The sequence below is a fragment of the Acinonyx jubatus genome, chromosome E4 (assembly GCF_027475565.1).
Source record: "Acinonyx jubatus isolate Ajub_Pintada_27869175 chromosome E4, VMU_Ajub_asm_v1.0, whole genome shotgun sequence".
Taxonomy (NCBI): Eukaryota; Metazoa; Chordata; class Mammalia; order Carnivora; family Felidae; genus Acinonyx; species Acinonyx jubatus.
The window spans coordinates 548,962-568,191 of NC_069395.1; the positions used below are offsets into that span (position 1 = coordinate 548,962).

Genomic DNA, 19,230 nt, shown 5'->3' on the forward strand with positions numbered 1-19,230 from the left:
CCACACCCACCAAGGCTTTCAGTTTTCAGTCCCCGAAGGAGGCAGCCTTAAGCATCAGCCATTCTTTCTTCGGGGCTCTGCCCGTAGGATGGTACTTATTTGACATGGTTCCGGGCATGTTTCTACCAGTGAAAACATCAGAGTCTCAACCTGAGAATACAAGATCTTCATGCGCTATAAGCTTCCTCCAAAATGGAAAGGAGAGGAACAACTGGTGGGATGAATGAAAGACCCCCAGAGCCTATATCACAGAGTCCCTGAAGCCAAGAACACTACCAAACGTAAGCAAACCTCAACGGAGGTTTTTGTAGAGCTACTGCTCACAACTAGCTTCCGATAGCTACTTACAATTAAACATAAAACCAGCAAAAAGAAACAAGAAGGAAAACGCCAGGAAAAAAAGCACCAGCTGAACACCTAGCAAGCAAAACCACAGATCTGTTGATGGCCCGCACCCCTTCCTCTCCCTCCCCTTCTGTCCACCGGCTCAGAAGGGCCCGTCCCCGGGCCTGCAGATGAAGCAATCACGACATCTTGTCCAATCGGTCCTTTTATTGTTAGAAAACATCCATGCCAAGGGGAACACAGCTTACAGTCAGCACACAGGGAAAGAGCAGCAAGTAAGGGTGGAAACCAGAAAACTCTCCCAGGTTTCCTTGCTCTGTTCTCGCGGGCTCCTCCCTCCTTCATCCATTATCTCTTGAAAAGGGATGGAAACACTATCAACTGTTCTCACTACACTGCGGTGGGGAAGTCAGGAATACTCTCACTGCCCCAATTAAAAAGCAATTAAAAAGCAATTTGCTCAGGGCAAAACTGCCTTTCAAGAAAACAATCAGCTTTTTGCTGAGGTCCAGGTCAGTGGTGTGAGTGGTAAGCTCAGCTTAATGGGCAGAGGGAGCCCTGCCCATCAGCCACACAGATCATGCAGCGTTAGCTTCAGCTCGCTAGAGAGCACTCGGTTTCGCTCAAGTTGGCTGTAGAGGCGCTCTGCAGCAGCAACAGAGAGGCGAGGAAACAAGAGAAGAGGAAACAGGAGGAGAAAGAGAAAAAGGATGTTAGTGGAATACCAGAAATAAATCCTGAAACCTCTGACTAGCTGGTACACATCACATGCATCTGTGGATGCGAGGAGGACTCAGACACAGGGCAGTGAGACGCAGGCAGGCAGTGCGAGGACCAACAGAGGAATAAAATAAAAATCCAAGCTCACAAGTTGCAAGGACAACGCTTTAAGAAGGAAAAATCTATCTACTTCACAAAGGCATTTACTCCTTGGGTTGAAAAACAGACGAGGGGGGGCGCCTGGGTGGCGCAGTCGGTTAAGCGTCCGCGGTCGGTTAAGGTCGTGATCTCGCGGTCCGTGAGTTCGAGCCCCGCGTCGGGCTTTGTGCTGACAGCTCAGAGCCTGGAGCCTGTTTCCGATTCTGTGTCTCCCTCTCTCTGCCCTCCCCCGTTCATGCTCTGTCTCTCTCTGTCCCAAAAATAAATAAACGTTGAAAACAAAAATTAAAAAAAAAAAAAAAAAAGAAAAACAGACGAGGGACCCAGGGCAAAGGAAGGAGCACAGCTGGCTTACAAGAATTATATTTACAACATTCAGGGTTTGAAAGGAACTCAAGTAAAAAGTTGGTACATTTTTCTGTAAAAGCATTCAATCCAGCATTGTGAATGATAAATTGGGATCAATATCTCTACATCCATTCAATCCTACTCCCTAATGCTTCTTGTTATAGGCGCTCAGTGGTAAACCCAGCATAGGAGCCTGTCCAATCAAAACCCCACTTCCCCTTTTCTAAAAGAACCCAATCTGGGGGCGCCTGGGTGGCTCACTCAGTTGAGCGTCCGACTTCGGCTCAGGTCATGATCTCACAGTTCGTGGGTTCGAGTCCCGCATCGGGTTCTGGGCGGACAGCTCAGAGCTTGTAGCCTCCTGCAGATTCTGTGTCTCCCTCTCTCTCTGCCCCTCCCCCCCTTATTCTCTCTCTCTCAAAAATAAATATTTTAAAAATTTCTTCAAAAAAAGGACATTTGGGGCAACTGGGTGGCCTAGTCGGTTGAGCACCTGACTTCGGCTCAGGTCACGATCTCGTGGTTCCTAGGTTCGAGCCCCATGTCAGGCTCTGTGCTGACAGCTCGGAGCCTAGAGCCTGGAGCCTGCTTTGGATTCTGTGTCTCCCTCTCTCTCTGCCTCTCCCTCTCAAAAATAAACAAAAACAAAAAATTTTAAAAGAACTCAATCCCGTTGGGGTCAGCAGTGTGTCTAGCCCCAGGGAAGGTGAACTGAGATTGTCCTGTTCTCTTTTCCAGCCTCCCTTGCTGTTAGGGATCCAGTTCTGGCCAATGAGATATAGGGGTAATCTGCTGGAAAGCTTCTGGGGAAACTAGCTTTCTTTCTTGCCTTGAACACGGATGTGAGGATGAGACTTGCAGATTTCAAACTTACAAGAGGGCCAAGAGAGTCAGAGAAACACAGTTACTCCCGGCCACAGCTGCTCAAATCTGACTTGTTGCAGGAGAAAAAAAGTCAGTCCCATATTTATTTAAGCTACAGTTAGGCTGTTTCTTATAACCAAAAGCATTCCTGATATAAATAGTTAAGTGCTCAAAACACTGACTGTAGCTGGATGTTCCCCCCTGCAGCACACCTTAAAGAGGGGGTACAGAGAAACCAAATCCATCAGACGAGCACAGGGGTGATGGGAACTTAGGGACAGACCTTCCTGGTCTACTAGTACCAGTTTCTCAAGTTCACAAGTAAGTTTCTTCTGGTGTTTTCAGTCTGTTTCAAAATGGTCTCAGGACCTCAGTATAAAGACCCACCCTCTTCCACCTTTCCAACGTTAGTGTTATGTGCTGCCGAAGCAAGCCCAAGACATACTCTTCTGTCTTAAAATCAATTGCATCTGTGGGCTGACTGTGCCCACGGTCAAGGTGCAGTGCTTCGGCACGCTGCCCTCCGGGAGGGTGTTCTCCAGTTCCACCTGGAAGATGATGGCCAGTATGGTCCCAATAAGATTTGCCACTTTATGAACACCATCAAAACAGAAAACATACATATACACACAAAATGATGCTGGGAGGGAATAACCAAAATAACAGTCGTACTAAAAGGCAGAACTGGAGCGAACATTCAGAATTGCACGTCTCGTTAAAGCAGTGGTTCTTATACGTATACTATTATTGCCCCTTCTCTCCCCTTGGAAAGAAATTTGGAAATGTATGGGAGCAGTTAACTAGAGGACGCTGCACACACATGTTGGGCAGGAGACAGCACTAAGTGGGACTGTTCTGCACATCCCAGAATTATCCACCGTTGAGAACCACCACACTAGCCCAGAAACTCCATGAGGTCTACAACTGCACCTATCTTATTCACTGGGGCTTCTCTGACAAATGCAGGGGTTCAAATTTCTATTGAACTCTTATTTTTCTTTTTTTAAATGTTTGTTTTGGAGAGAGAGTGAGACCATGAGCAGGGGAGGGGCAGAGAGAGAGGGAGACACAGAATCTGAAGCAAGCTCCAGGCTCTGAGTTCTCAGGACAGAGCCTGACGCGGGGCTAGAACTCACAAACCGTGAGATCGTGACCTGAGCTGAAGTCAGACGCACAACCAACTGAGCCCCCCAGATGCCCCTGAACTCTCATTTCTTAAGCTTTCTGTGGCAGGAAGTACCACCTGACTCCTCAGGAGCATCCACATCCAAGACAGTTAGTGTGACTGCCACTCCTGTCTTGGGGAAGAAGGGTGTTATCAGAATCTTATCCCTCAAAACGGCCTGGTCAATGAGGGTCTTGTTCCATGTAGGGAAGAAGTAAAGAGACAGAGAAGTGGAAGCATTTTCTTGCCTGATTAAGCTCTGGAGCACATAGTCCCCTAAGAACTGTATGAGGCCAGAAGATAAGTACGGTCACGCTCTCAACTTGAACTCAGTAACAGTAATAAGGGTTCTAACTCTGCAATCTCTAGGGATTAAAACTTCAGGATCAGACACCAGCTCATTAAAGTTCTTGGTTCCCTGATACAGCAAAATAAAACAAACAAAAAAGGCAAGCCACAGGATCCATTTGGTCTGATGTTCCTTTTAGCCGCGTCCAGTTAGTTAGGGAACAATCCCATGGATGCTACACATCCCTAGGCCTCACTGGTCTGAATCAGGGCCATTTCATTCTGTAACAGGAAAGGGGAGTGGGGATGCTTGAGAGTAAAAGGGAACAATACCTGCTTTAAAGCCTCACAGTTCAAGAGATGAGAAAGAACAGATTTTGCTTTTTTTTTTTTTTTTTAACTTCTCCCTAATATTAAAGCTGGGGAGTGGTCAAGCAGTACCATAGAGAAAGAAAGAGATTGGGCAAGGCTGAGACGAGGCTGCCCAAAACCACAGGGCAGTGAACGCTCCCGAACCGTGTCATGCCTCATCCGAACAAGGGTAAGGAAGGGTAGAAAAGGACTCTAACCCACCAGCCTGTGATTCAACCTTAGAAATTAAGATGGGGAGCCCCTGGGTGGTTCAGTTGGTTATGCATCCAACTGGATTTCAGTTCAGGTCACGATCTCACAGTTCATGAGTTTGAGCCCGGTCTTGGGCTCGGCACAGATGGAGCCAGCTTGGGATTCTCTCTCCCTCTCTCCTGCTCATGCACGTGCACGCTCTCTCTCTCACTCTCAAAATAAATAAATAAACTTAAAAAAAGAAAAAAGAATTAAGAGGGAAAAGTTAAAGAGATCAAGAGCTTTGCTCTGGGATTACCAATGCGGCTTCTTGACCCCATTTCCATAGCCAGTCCAGGCCCCAGTAACAGGATGGCTTCTGTATTAAATGGAAGACTGAATTGAGCACCACACACTGTTTCAAATTTCACTCTGCTCTGCTGGCTCCGTCCTCCCTCACACCAGTCACGCCCAGGGAGAGAGACAGGCGACTGGAAGTAAAAGACCTCACTTTTTTCCAAACATCTATCTATTCTCACATACCTCTTTCTTTTGTAAGAAGCCTTTCTCTGCGTCCAGTCAACTCTTTCTGCCCCAAAACTAAAACACCTAGAATTGTACTATCCAACACAGCAGGCAGTCGCTAGCCACATGTGGCTAATTATATTTAGATGAACTAAAAGCACATAACATCAGAATTTTAGCTCCTCAATCACATAAGCCACGTTTTGAGCGCTCAGCAGGCTCTTTATGTGGCCAGGCGGCTGCTGTACTGGCCATCACTGCTCTAGGCTCAATTTCTTGCCTTTACTTTCTTTCCACTAGTTCACTCTTCTGCTCCTTGACCTTAATGCTCAAAACGCACCCTCAAATTAATAAAGTATCAATGACAACATCTCTTCTCGAGTTCTCTGTCTTCACAACCTGTTGGGAGTGGAGACGCTCTGGCAATTATCCAGCCGTAAATGTTTGTATGATCACAACACCTTGTCCTGCGTCCTCCCTCCACCCGGTTCCATTTACATTCCTCCTCTGCACGGGGCTTCCTGTTTGCTGCATTCTCCTTTTTACACGTGCAGCGGTCTTTCAGGATTCTGACGTACTTTCCTGCTCTAAACTGCCTGCCGCCCTTTATGGAGTTCCAAGTCTCTCGCACGTCCGTCTGTCCCCTCAACCCCCGAATTCTGTCTTCACCTGGATGCCTGCCAGTTTCCCAGACTTCTATTCTCTTCTACCTTCTCTTTCTTCTTCAAACCAGGCCCAGGTGACCTCTCTACATGTTTAACGCCACCACGTCCCTAGGCTCGAAAGCAGTCAGTGTTGACTTTTCCTCCTCATGCTGAGTGCCGCTCATAGCGCCGTCTCTGTATGGAGGGTTATCTCTGGGAAAACCGAAATAACCTACCCTAGTTGTTCTCCAACTAGGGAGCATACTCGCTGCTGGTGCTATGTCAGGAGGTCTCTGGAAGCATATACTTGTGAACTTCCAAAAAAACGTATTTGCGGGGAGCCTGGGTGGCTCAGGTGGTTAAGCGTCCGGCTTCAGCTCAGGTCACGATCTCTCGTGGGTTCGAGCCCTGCGTCGGGCTGTGTGCTGACGGCTCAGAGCCTGGAGCCTGCTTCTGATTCTGTGTCTCCCCCTCTCCCTGCCCCTTCCCCCCCCCCCTCAAAAATGAATAAACATTAAAAAATTTTAAGAAACGTATTTGCGGGGCGCCTGGGTGGCTCAGTCGGTTAAGCGGCCGACTTCGGCTCAGGTCGTGATCTCACGGCTCGTGAGTTCGAGCCCCGCTTCGGGCTCTGTGCTGACAGCTCAGAGCCTGGAGCCTGTTTCAGATTCTGTGTGTCCGTCTCTCTCCCTGACCCTCCCCCGTTCATGCTCTGTCTCAAAAGTAAATAAACGTTAAAAAAAAAAAAATGAAAAAACGTATTTGCTGTGTTGCTTTAATGTGCATCAGGAAAAATCACTAGCACACATCAAACCTTTGATTTCAAATTAGAATTACGTAGAGTAAGACAAATTTGAAAACAAGAGTAAATATGAAGAAATAACGTAGGGAGCACAGGAATATGGCAAAAGCCACCAAGTAGCACGCAAGTGACTGAAATTTGGGAATCACCGTCTTAATGGGCCACTTTGATAATCTGCTCTCCTTGAGAAACACTGACTTAGTTGCAGAATCAGTTCTTCTCCTTTGCTACTCAGATCAGAACGTATCTTTGTTCAAAACCCCCAGTGGCATCCCCGTTGCCTACAAACTAAAACTCCACACCTGAGTCCTGCACACGCCTGCCCCTACTGCCTACATCTACCTCTACAGCTACGTCCTTCCTGTCTCTATCTATGCCTCTACTCCTCTGCTGGTCCTTGACCAAAATGCTCAATATCCACTATCCCTCAATCAAATCTGTTTGCCAGGAATCCAATTTTTTAGAACCCGGTAGAAATGAAAAAGCAAGTTTTAGCATGTTTATTAAGTACCTACTATGTGCCTCGTTCTGTGAGTCTCTCCTTACCATCTCACTGGAACCAACCTCGTCCCCTCTGAATTCCCACAGTTTGGTATTTGGGGCTAAGCCACAGATCATCTGTAGCTTCATGTATGTTCTCTCTCTACTAGATTTTGGGCAACCTAAAAATAGGGATGGTGCCTCCATCTTTGATTATTTCTGTCCCGCCGTAATTCTTTGTGCCTAAAAGATACCAGTTAAGCGTTAGCTGAATAAATCAATCTATACCTTAATCCCAAAGGCTGTGTAGCAAGAAGAAATGGTATGAACAGAAAGAAACCTGAATTCAATACAACCGAAAGTTTTAGATTAGGGAAAACCTCTGCCCCGGGCTCTAACTGGCCAAAAGAAAAGCAAGTTTTAAATATATAATCTGCTGAGAAACCGAGGTGCTAAGTGAACGCCACTCAGGTGCTTAGGTAAGTACAGCTGCCTGCTGCACTACCCAGGCTGAGCCATCGCGGCTGTGCAAACTGGAAGAGGAGTCTGCAAAAGGTTGTCATGTAATTCCACAACGTAAACCAGGAACAGTTTTACTAACAGAAATTTACCATTTTTATGTATGTAATAAACCATTTGAAACATGTAGGACTGGTTGTTTAGTTTTCCCAATCACAACCGTGGATCGCGTCTCATGTCCCACTACCACATGCCGGCAGGCAAATGGCAGTATACCTCGAGTGTTAGAAGGGTTTGAACGAACAAACAGAACTGCTGAAAATTCTATGGATTTCTCTGTGACTTCGGATGATGATCTAGTAAGTCAAGTTTGGTGGTAACACATTTGAGACCATCAGGTGTTCTGAAGATGCACCATGTGAGCCACTGAAAAAAGGGCCAAGAAAGCGTATCGGGAGGCACTGGGACCCTATCAGAGGAGGAGGAACTAACTGAAAAGGACGGGAGCCTCCAAGTAATGGAGGTGAAAGACCTCCCGCGGCCTACACGCGCCCCTCTCGGAACCTCTGCTAGCCCACCACTCCGACAGACTCCAATCACTTGAGCTTAAATGTCAAGAAAGAATAGACACACACAAAAGTGGCTTTGATTATATAAGTCAGAGGAGAGAGAGCCTACAATAGCTATTCCCCCACATCACACCCCCAAGGCTCCTCCTCAGGGACAGCAGCAGCTTTGTCAGTGACACAAATGCAGGGTGGCAGGAGGCTTCCAGCAGCTTAACATTTTAATTTGGGGGGGTGGGGGGATGGGCGGAAGAATACATAAGTTGCTTTGTGCCCCCCCTACATCCTAATGCCTTGGAGACCAGCCAGGCCGACCCAAATGGAATCCAGAGCGAGAGTGGGGCGCTGGGTTCCCCGAGGAAAGGGGGCAGATCCAGAACAGAGCAGAAACGGTGATGGTTATCTGTATGAAAAAGTAAGGAGACTCTAGGTAAGAAGGACTAACATCAATCACACAGCGATTTGGGAGAAAAGGGAAGAGAAGGCGGTAGGAAGGAGAAAAGACAGCCAGATACCACAGCCTGAGTCATTTGGCTTCTTCTCAGAGTTAGTAGGACAGATACAAAGAGGTGGATTAGCATCAAGGGTCAGGGGTCCACAGCAAACGGATGAAGTCCCCAGTAACTCTTTTTGGTGCTTTTTACCGCCTGGCTTGCTCTGGGAGTCGGCTTAATTCTTTGCTGAATTTGAGATTTCCAATCGTGGGTGTTTCTCCTGAAGTTCAATACCAGGCACAAATTACATACACACAGGAGATCTGAATTTTGTCATGCAATCAACATTAGGGCCCAAGTCACTGGCTCTCTGGGCCCTACGTTCTTAGTTATCTGATGACATAATTCTACCTTCAGCGGTGTCCCCTCTGAGAAGACTAAATTTGAGAAGCAAATAGAAAAATCATGGTTATAATGAAGGGACTATGAACAAAAATATGCTTAAAAAAAAAAAAAATCACACATCGATCAGGGTGCTACAACTGATTCAATATCAAATGCCACCCCAGCTTTTGCCAACAAGTAACCAGCACCAATAGTTTCAAGATAGAGTGAAGACCCCAGTTTCCAGAGGATAAAACCAAAGCACACTATGCACAGCCTGGAGCCCCCACCACCCACGAGCCAAGGCCCCAGCCCCGCTCTGCTGTCAGATAGTTACATAGAGGTCATGTCATTGAGGGCGTGGTCCAGCTCCTCGCTAATGGCCTTGTACTTCAGTTTCTGGGCATAGAGCTCATCTGGACAGGCACAGGAACACAGGGAGGAACCAGGGGACAGAGTGAAAGGTATCAGAAGCAAATGAAGAGAGGGAATCATTAGAAATTAGGAGAAGTGTGACCGTGGGTCTAATACCACAGGTTAGGAGGACATCCACCCTGGCGGCCACAACAGGCCATTTTCAGATCCTCTGCCCCCCACCCAGACCACTGGGCTTCTTGCCGCCTCTAGTCCACTGCAGTCAGGGTGGAGAACCCAGGCACGGCCGTGACTAGACATTCTTGCTACCAAATGCACTCAAGCAGCTACCACTCCCACCCAGTTAATCCAATTGCCAACAGGGATAACACTTAATTTGATGAAAACAGAGAAAGGAGAAAGCACACATTAAGATTCAGACACTTCTCTATCTACCGATCAAGACCAGTATTCTTGGCCCCTCTGCTCTGCAGGCTGCTCCCCCAAACCCTCCCCAGGTAAGAGAATGGTGTGCTACCCAGAGCTTATGTCAGAGTTCTCAAAGCACGGCGTCCTTTCTTACAGTGCACACGGCCGCCAAAATGTGGGGACAAAGCGCATTTAGAAAGCCCCTCGGACTGGCCAGCTCTGAGACATGGACATCCCACAGCCGTGTCTCCTGGAGAGGTCGCCCACAGCTGAGGCGATGAACAGGATGGCCGAATGTAGCCGTGGGGTAATACGTGCTCTCACTGCCATCAAAGTACGGCCACCATCTCACCCCAGAGACCACCATTTCAGACCAGCCAACTGGAGGTAAATGCAGCCATGACCAGCCTCCTCCAAGAGAAGGATGCCAATTCCAGAATACTAGATAAAGTCTGACTAAAAGGAAGAGGGTGTATGTGTAAAACTCCAATTCCGGGTCTTGACCCGTTTCACCTAGCTGTGGCACAGGACAGGGCACGAGACGTGTGCCAGGTCCCCACCGACTCCCTTTGGTGCACAGGGAAGGAGGGAAGCGGTCAACGGGCAAGGTCTTCCTCTGTAGCTCTGATCCCGCTCCCAGGCTCCATACCTTCCAAGTCATCAATCGTCTTCTCCAGCTTGGCCACTGACCTCTCGGCAAACTCAGCACGGGTCTCCGCCTGGGGAAATGTGACAGCAGACGGAGTCAGAGATGAGCAAGAAGAGTTCTGTGTCTCCACCTTCTACTTGTACACCCTTCACAATCAAAGCCAGCTCGTCTAAGTCCAAGTTAGGGCCTCATACACCTCTAAATATTTTGATTCCTTCCCTAGAATTCCCTCAGCTCACCTCCTTGAGTTTATCCGTAAGAATCTTTATCTCTTCTTCGTATTTGTCTTCCTTTTGAGAGTACTGTAAGAGAAGTTGGAATGCAAGTTTCAGAGTAGAACGTACTCACACAGACAATCCTACCACCCCATCTGCCACCACATCCCCTCTTCCAGTGAAATCCTCTCAGATTTTAATGTGTGGTTGGGCCACGAGAAAAGAGCAAGGCCCATTTCTGGACAAGAGATCATTAAAATCCACAAGTCAACATCCTTAAGGCCTTGATACCCTCAAATTAGAATCCTCTGGATTTTTTACCTTTAAAATGGACCTAAGCTTTGACCTTATTCCGATCAACCCAACGAGGTCATTTTTCCTTCCTCCTGTTTAACGAGGAGGTACAGCAGCAACACCCCGAGGCCAGCCACATGGCCGAAACAGTCCCACGTGACGCTAAAGAGGAGTCCTCTGTCTCGATCGCTTATTAGGTCTCGGATCTACTATTTGCTGACCCCACTGGTCTGCTAGAAAACTTCTGGGGACCCATGATTACTGTTATTTAGCACATCAGTATCAGCCTGAGGAGAACATGACCCCCAAGCACCTGAGACCACGAAGTGATCTGAACTAAAGCAACGAGAGCACACGGGAATTAGCGTTAATCCCGGGACGTGGATGACGAGGATGTCTCACTAGATTATGCAAGGACTGGGTTTCTCCAGTCTCTCATCAAGGGCAGGGCTGGGTGGGCCCAGGCCCCAGAGCCTGTCACTGTCACAACCAGCCCCTACCTTCTCCGCCTGAGCCTCAAGAGACTTGAGGTTGTTGGTGACATTCTTCAGCTCCTCCTCCAGCTCAGAACACTTACTGTGAATGTTTTACATACCGCAGGAGAGGAAAGGGGAAGAAGGCGAGAATAAAAAAAAAGGGAGAGAGAGACACACAGACGTGAATTGAACCTATATGTAGAGAGAGCTGGAAGGCATACGGGGAAAAGAGAAGTTCCCAGGTCACCTGAGCAAGTGTCAGCCCTCCCTCCCCCGGACCGCAGAGCCTGACAGACGCTGGGCCCTCCTGGGCTAGGACCCAGGATGTCGGACACTAATAAAACACTTGAGAAAAATCACTACAGGAACGAGTCTACCTCGGGTGGAGGTGGGAACGTATGCCCGACCCAAATAGTCCCCCGGATCACCCCAGGGAAGGAGAGACCCTGAGCAGAGGCATAAAGCAACTAGGAAAGAAGACATGAAAGATGGCCAAGTAAGAGGAACAGAATGGAGCATTCCACGGAGAGGTGAGAAGGCACTCAACAAACCAACCAGTGGAGGGGAGGCAGCTGCAAAACAAAGAACAAAAACCAAGCCCAACGAAACCACGCCGTGCACGTAACCTCGCCGGGGGTGGGGGCTAATGTTAGTACCTTTTCTTCAGCAGCACTCAGACACTTCAGGCTCTGGTCCATCAGTCTGATCTGCTCGTCCATCTCCCGGCAACGGCTGTTAGTGACGGTCACGGGGATCGCACAAGCCAGGTTGTGGGGAGGGAGAAAGGTCAAAAAGGACACAGCAAGAAAACAAGCAGCAAAACGAAAAAAAAGATTGTTTTTCAAAAAATGGGAAGACAACACCGCCATGGACATGGTGTGTCATGTCTGGGAGGGGATGGAGAGGAGGCACAGATACATATGCATCAGCACTGACTTGTTACACAAGGCCCAGAAGGTGCCGACGGGGGAGCTCTCATGTCTGCCCTCGCCCTGAGGCCCCCCCACACTGGCCACACGGTACAAAAGAGACAAATCTCGAGCCGGCACGGCCACGGCAGTGTGTCAAGGAGAAGCAGACTTCAGGTGGGAGGACCCTGTAGGGCCTGCCAGGTGACCACTCACCATCTGCTCGTTAGTCCTTATTTTCCCTCAATTTGCAAACTGCCCCTACGAGAAATAATGGAAACTCATCTGGCACCTGTCACTAGTCCAGGGTAAGAAGGGCCCGTAGCCATTCTCAGGGCCTAAAAAAAGCCCACTCTCTAGGCCCTGTTTAACAAGGTGGAAGGAACACTAGTTTATTCACATTAATGCGCAAGCCAAAGGGGAAGGGACCGAACGGGAGGGCAAGACTGGGGGAGCAAGATACTCACGACTCTGCCAGCTCAGCTCGTTCCTCTGTGCGTTCCAAGTCCCCCTCGATAATCACCAACTTCCGAGCCACCTACAGAAGACCCCGGACGGCCCAGTGAAGCAAAGAGGAAGCCATCTCCCTCCCCCGTGGCTCTTTTCAGAAATCCAAGGACGCTGGGGAGAAGGGGGAAACACGAGGCAGCCCACCTCTTCATACTTGCGGTCCGCCTCTTCTGCAATGTGCTTAGCTTCCTTGAGCTGGATTTCCTGGAGCTCCATCTTTTCTTCATCCTTTAGGGCTCGGTTCTCAATCACCTTCATGCCTCTGCCAAACGGTAAGGACAGACACGGCCCTGATGGGTCTGCCACCAGCTCCACCCTCAGGGGCCCTGAATGGCACCTTTAGAAGCCGGCCCCTCTCTACCTGCCACCCAAGAACTCCCACAGCTCCCCATCTTGGTTTGTTTTCTTTAAAACCTTTTCAAAAAAATTAGCTTTCTCTTACAAAAAAAATAACACACACTTAAGGGGCGCCCAGGTGGCTCGGTCGGTTAAGCGTCCAACTTCAGCTCAAGTCATGATCTCACAGTTGGTGAGCTGGAGCCCGCATCGGGCTCTGCACTTTCTCTCTCTCTCTCTGCCCCTCACTCACTCGCGCTCTCATTCTCTAAAATAAGTAAGTAAATAGATAAATAAGTGAAAATTAAAATGATAATAATAATAATATACACTTAATACTCAAGGGTATGGTTTAAGGGCACAAAGTAAGCCCCTCCAGTCCTGCTCACCAGAGGAAAACTCTATTCATAAAGTTTCCAGAAACGTTTCACGAAGAGAAAACCCCAACAGAATGACACACTACCCTGTTGTGTACCAGGCCTTCCTCCCTTTCTAGAACTTGCACCCTGCTCTGTAACAGAGCGCACACAGCCACGCGACACATTCTCCCAGCAGCACGATGTCAACGTATGTCCGTCCGACAGGGCATTTTTGATTCTGAAAGCCTTCGTCTGACCCCACGCATGTCAGCACACACCTTTGTTCTGGTTTACCCCACAGCGGCAAGAAGGCAATTGACTATTTTCAACAAAGGTGAGCTGTGATTTGGTTCCCAACCCTGGGCACACATAAAAATCATCACCAACTTTAAAAACATCAACACCCAGGGGGCGCTTGAGGGGCTCAGTTGGTTAAAGCGTCTGCCTTCAGCTCAGGTCATTATCTCACTGTCCGTGAGTTCAAGACCCGCATTGGGCTCTTTGCTGTCTGTGCAGAGCCTGCTTCAGATCCTCTGTCCCCCACCCCCATCCCCCACTGCTTGTGCTCTCTCTCTCTTTCACTCTCTCTCAATATAAATAAACTTAAAAAAAAAACACAAAAAACAAAAAATCTAAACACCATCACCACCACCCACACCCCTCTCACGATGGGCTCTAACTGAACTGGGCATAACTCCAGGCACTGCAGTATTTTTAACTCCCCAACGGTCCCCACCCCTCACCCCCATGATTCGAACGGTGAGGCCAAGGTTAAGAAAGCTTATTCAGCACCGATCGCTGGGCTCCATCTCCAGAATTTCAGACTCTTAGATCAGGGGAGGGACGGAGAGTCTGCCTGAATTTTCACCCAGCGCCAGGTGCTGTTGGGCGGGGACCTCACTTGGAGAAGCACTGCTTTAGGGGAACTCGTCTCACAAATAAGGCCACGATCCACTAAGTGGAGGCCATCCTGGTGGCCCTCTTTAACAACCATTAGATCAATTTATAGGGTAACACCAATTGCAAAAGGTCAGGGAGTCCAGGGAACCCTCACTCTGTCTTGAAGTGAGATGCATTGACCTGAGTGTTGCAGGTCCCTCTGCACCCCAAGCCCCACCCCACAGGCTACCGTACTCACCTCTCGCTCTCGTCAGCGGCTTTCTCGGCTTCCTCCAGTTTTTGCAGGGCAGTGGCCAGGCGCTCCTGGGCCCGGTCCAGCTCTTCTTCTACGAGCTGGATCCTACGGTTCAAGGAGGCCACCTCAGCCTCAGCCTGTGTTTGAATGAGAACGGACAGAAGTAGGACTGAGATTGGGGCTGAGCGCCAAGCAGAAGGCAGGGTCCGATGCGGCAACACCTGTCCCAGCGCAGACACGGACACCATGCACACATGCCCATCTCCCCCTTTCCCACCAGCTGACTTCGGTGCACTCCACAGGAAGAGTAGTTTAAAACACAGTTCCCTGCCCAGCCCTGTGCCATATAGCACCGCCTCCTTTCTGGACTTGGGTCAAGTTCCTGAGCACACTGGTATCAGGAAAGGTGTCTGGCGAAGGGCTCCTCCCGCCTGAGCTCGGGCGTCCTGCCCTCTCTGCAGTCTGCTTTCAAGTGTCTTGTAAAGTGGAAAAATCAGAAGGAATTCGGATTATCTATTAATTTGCCGAAGTCAAATTGTTAACCCTCCAATGACCTTATTCTAATACACCAGGGGACTCACTAGCCAAGAGAACGTTTTTCAGAATAACGGTCCAGACCAGAACGCAAAAGGATGCAACGCTGGGCTACCCACCCCACCCCCAATCCCTGCAACCTGCTCCCCACCCCCCCACCTTTTCAAAGGTGACACCAAGGAGCTCTTCTAACTAAAACTACCTGCCTGACATACAAAAAGCGGGGGGGGGGGGGGGGGGGGGGGCGGCGCAGAAGAGAATGCTTCCTCCGTGTCCACCCCGACTCCTGCAGATTTCTAAACTGTGACTCCCTTCTACTGCCACGGTCATCCCTCAGCCTCAGCCTCCTCCCGGCTGCTGTTAGTCCTCTCCCTGACTGCAGCCCACACAAAGGCCCGGCCAGAACACAAGCCGCCCCATGCCTCCTCCTTGGCAGTGGAGTAAGAAACGGGGAAAGGAGGCAGCCTGCGTGTAGATGAACTCCGCTGGCAGAAAAGCCCCCCTGTCATGACTGCCTTTCTCGTCCCTACACCTTTCCTGGTGGCAAGCACACTGACTGCCTCAGCCATGCAAGGACTCCACCTGCTCTGCATGCTACCCGGTTCAGATGCTTATCCAAGTGCTTGGTTAACATGATCTCTCTTCTACAGTCCAGATTGTGCCTGAATTCCATTACCCTGATTCCCTCCTGGCAGTCAGGGGTGGGAGCAGCCACACAGAAATAATCTGGGTCACCAGCCCCTATGGGGAGGGACACAGCCCAAAAGACTCCTGTTAAGAACCAGATTATTAACAAAAATTTCCAAATACAAACATGGGAGATTCAAAGTCCTGTAGGGTCTGGAGCTATATAACCACCAACCCACAGAAGAAAAGTCACGAGTCCACATAAGCTGAAGTTACCAGGAACCCGTTTGTGTCTCTAACTATACTGTTCAAAATACCACAAAGACAAGTATTCCCTGATCCTGTTTCCTCCAGGAAAACAGATGTCTCTTCGGACACATTTCGCCTCACAAGTCCAAAAAGGTCAACGACTCAAGATAACAAGAACAAGTCAAGCTATCAGGCAAGGCCAATAAATCACGGCCGGTGCGATGATTTACCCCATCTCCCTCCGTCAAACGCCTAGGACTATAAAAAAGAATTGAACCAGATTTGGAGGAAGCTCATAAAATCTAAGTCTCCATCCAGCTCACCAGTAGTTCCCAAATGGAGAAGATAACAGACTACGGGGGCAGGGTGTACAGTTTCCATGACAACAATCTGGCAAGCAGTTTCTCCCACGAATCAGCAATTACAATAGAATTCTTCGCAAGGCTGAAGAGGGAGGAGAAGGCACCTCTTGGCGCCCTCCTGAGAGCAAGAGCACGCGCACACACACACTGACACACACTGACGGAGCCTATATCAAATGCAGAACCTGCCACGGGGTGTCCCCACCAAAGCTTCAGAGACCCTGGAGTGGGGGGGGGGGGCACGCCAGTCACTGTTCTCTTTCTGCTCCTCCTACAGAAGATCAGTTCTCTTTACAAAGAAACAGAAGTTTGCAGGATCAAGATCTAGGACTATGTCTAAGGGAATAAGGGAGGACTTTTCCTTCAAGCCAGAACCTACACACAACACCCATCCCTTCATCCCTTCCGGGTCAATCAAGTCCCGCAAGACACTGGGTGGGACGGACTTCTGCAAACCAGAACAGGAAACATTAAACCTTGTGCTGTTCTAATTACCCAAGGGTTAGCACGTCCAGATGTGGTTTTGAACTTGAACTTTCAGCCCATCCACCTCTGCCCAGCCTGGGGGATAGACTCTGAGGTCTTTCCTTCAGGTAATAACAGGATCCTCCACATTAGAAGATGGCTGACCACACGGGGCGCCTGGGTGGCTCAGTCGGTTAAGCACCCGACTCCGGCTTAGGTCATGATCTGGCTGTTCGTGGGTTCAAGCCCCACATCAGGCTCTGGGCAGACGGCTCGGAGCCTGGAGCCTGCTTCGGATTCTGTGTCTCCCTCTCTCTCTGCTCCTCCCCCACTCGCATTCTGTCTTTCTCGGTCTCTCAAAGGTGAATAAATGTTAGAAGAACAAAAAGAAGAAGGGGGAGGAGGAGGAGGCTGGCCACAGCTTCAGCTGTGAAAAGAGTGTGGCTTAAGTGCTACCATCCTCCAAACAGAAGACATTCCCCAGGCGCGCCACACACCTCAAGGCAAGGAAGTGCTGGGGCGCTGGTGCTCGGAGGCAAATCAGGGCCAAGGACAGAAGGGGATTAGCCTAAATCTGGCATTCTGCCACTCTGGGGTTTCTCTTTTTAGACAAAAGCCACAGATGAAATTTTGATCAAAGGAAACCAGTAATGGAAAAGTGAGGCTTGGGCCTGTGAAGAAAGGAGTATTCCGGGGTTCACGGTGTCCGCACAAGTGTATCTACCCGGGGTGACACCGTGTCCTTAGGGACTTTAAAGTCACGGGGGGGGGGGGGCGGGGGGGACAGGTGTGAGGAAGGGAGCAGAGCTATCAGCCACAGAGTAAACAAAGGTGGAGACTCCAGAGCAAAGGGCTGTTTGCCTCGCCCCAGGAGTGTGTGCGCCAGCCAACCGGAGGGAAAGAGAAAGGTAATCAGCAGGAAAGTAAACCTAAACCAAAGAAAGGTGATAAAGCCTGTTGCTGGGTCCACCCGACCCAGCAAAAGGAGAGCCAACACAACAGGCGTTCCAATCCCCCCAGAGACTGGAAATGGGGAATAGGGCCAAAAGCCTGTTTTGGTTTTTTTTTTTTTAAGTTTTGCTTTTATGTTGAGAGAGAGAGAGAGAGAGCGCACACATGCGTGCACATGAATGGGGGGTGGAGGGTGGAGGGGAGGGGGAGGGAGGGAGACAGAGAATGAAAATGAATCCCAAGAAGGCTCTGGCTGTCAGCATACAGCCCGATGTGGGCCGAAGTCAGACGCTTAACCAACTGAGCCACCCAAACCCAGACGCCCCAAAACCTGCTGTTTTAAAAAAAAATTTTTTTTTCAACGTTTATTTATTTTTGGGACAGAGAGAGACAGAGCATGAACGGGGGAGGGGCAGAGAGAGAGGGAGACACAGAATCGAAACGGGCTCCAGGCTCCGAGCCATCAGCCCAGAGCCCGACGCGGGGCTCGAACTCCCGGACCGCGAGATCGTGACCTGGCTGAAGTCGGACGCTTAACCGACTGCGCCACCCAGGCGCCCCAAAACCTGCTGTTTTAAAGCTCACTCGCTTCTTCAATAGTGTTTATCAATTTTTCAGACCAGAAAAAAGGAGGGAAATACCAGAGTAAGTTAGGAGAGAGAGGTATTAAAAACAAATAAGGTGAACTGTATGTGAACTTAAAAATGGTTAAAATAGGGGCGCCTGGGTGGCTCAGTCAGTTAAGCATCCGACTTCGGCTCAGGTCACGATCTCACAGTTTTTAAGTTCAAGCCCCGCGTCAGGCTCTGTGCTGACAGCTCAGAGCCGTTTTGGATTCTATGTCTCCCTCTCTCTCTGACCCTGCCCTGCTCACGCTCTGTCTCTCTCTCTCAAAAAGAAACATTTAAAAAATGGTTAAAATAGTAAATTTTATGTTATGTGTGCTGTTAGCACCATCAAAAACAAAACAAACAGGTAAGGAAAAAGGATGCATTTGAACATTATGTTTATGCCCCCTGTTTAAGTTTAGCAAGAATTGCAAAGGAGGTTCAAAACCGAAAGTATACCTGCCATGATGCTACACTGTGAAAGGTCAGTCTCCAGACTAACAGCAGAAAAGAAAGGCGGCTCCCAGAACAACTGCAGTCTCAGCTCTGGACTCACCCAGCTTCCCAACAAAGAGCGAAGGGTCACACAAAGCAACCAGAAAAATAATTAAGTGATGATGCCACAAACAGCATGAGATACCATCAGGGAGTGCCCAGCTTCCAGCTCCAGAGGAAGGAGGAGGCTGCCAAACCCACACTCCAGAACGCCTGAGAGGGTAACAGGCAAAGCCCAAGCACCCCTCCCTCCTCAGGAGGAGTTCAAAGTTCACCAGAGCAGAAAGCCAAACGGTTAAGCTCCCTCAAGCTGGGGAACAGAAAGAAGAAACTGGTTTCATCAACCTTTAACTATCACCCTACTTCCCCATCTGAAGACTTCCTCACTAGACCTCAACTCAGTAAGCAAATCCGGCAGGCGCTGAGGAAGGAACCTTAAGGAACGTCTGGAGCTGCTCACTGCTCTGCCTACCACCTGGAAGACCAGGGGAAAACTGAGGCCAAGTTTTCCTGCGAGGAACCCGGCCGGGAGAGGGGAGGGGCGAAGG

The 19,230-nt window shown here is 49.3% G+C and overlaps 1 protein-coding gene across 15 annotated transcripts in view; it reads right to left on the reverse strand.

The window, feature by feature from the left end:
• TPM3 (tropomyosin 3) overlaps positions 1 to 19,230 on the reverse strand; it is a 28,465-nt gene that overhangs the window by 1,600 nt on the left and 7,635 nt on the right. For 2 of the 15 annotated variants that reach the window (XM_015085502.3, XM_053209368.1), the window contains 8 exons: positions 14,395 to 14,528; positions 12,706 to 12,823; positions 12,519 to 12,589; positions 11,168 to 11,243; positions 10,398 to 10,460; positions 10,159 to 10,228; positions 9,064 to 9,142; positions 8,112 to 8,311 (listed from right to left, as the gene is read on the reverse strand). In XM_015085502.3, the coding sequence (XP_014940988.1) occupies positions 8,308 to 8,311; positions 9,064 to 9,142; positions 10,159 to 10,228; positions 10,398 to 10,460; positions 11,168 to 11,243; positions 12,519 to 12,589; positions 12,706 to 12,823; positions 14,395 to 14,528 (615 nt within the window). In that variant the 3' untranslated portion in view covers positions 8,112 to 8,307. Of the gene's footprint in view, positions 1 to 534; positions 991 to 8,111; positions 8,312 to 9,059; positions 9,143 to 10,158; positions 10,229 to 10,397; positions 10,461 to 11,167; positions 11,244 to 11,799; positions 11,876 to 12,518; positions 12,590 to 12,705; positions 12,824 to 14,394; positions 14,529 to 19,230 lie in introns of those variants that run through there. The other 13 variants (XM_015085506.3, XM_053209367.1, XM_053209370.1 and 10 more) reach the window with 8 other exon arrangements.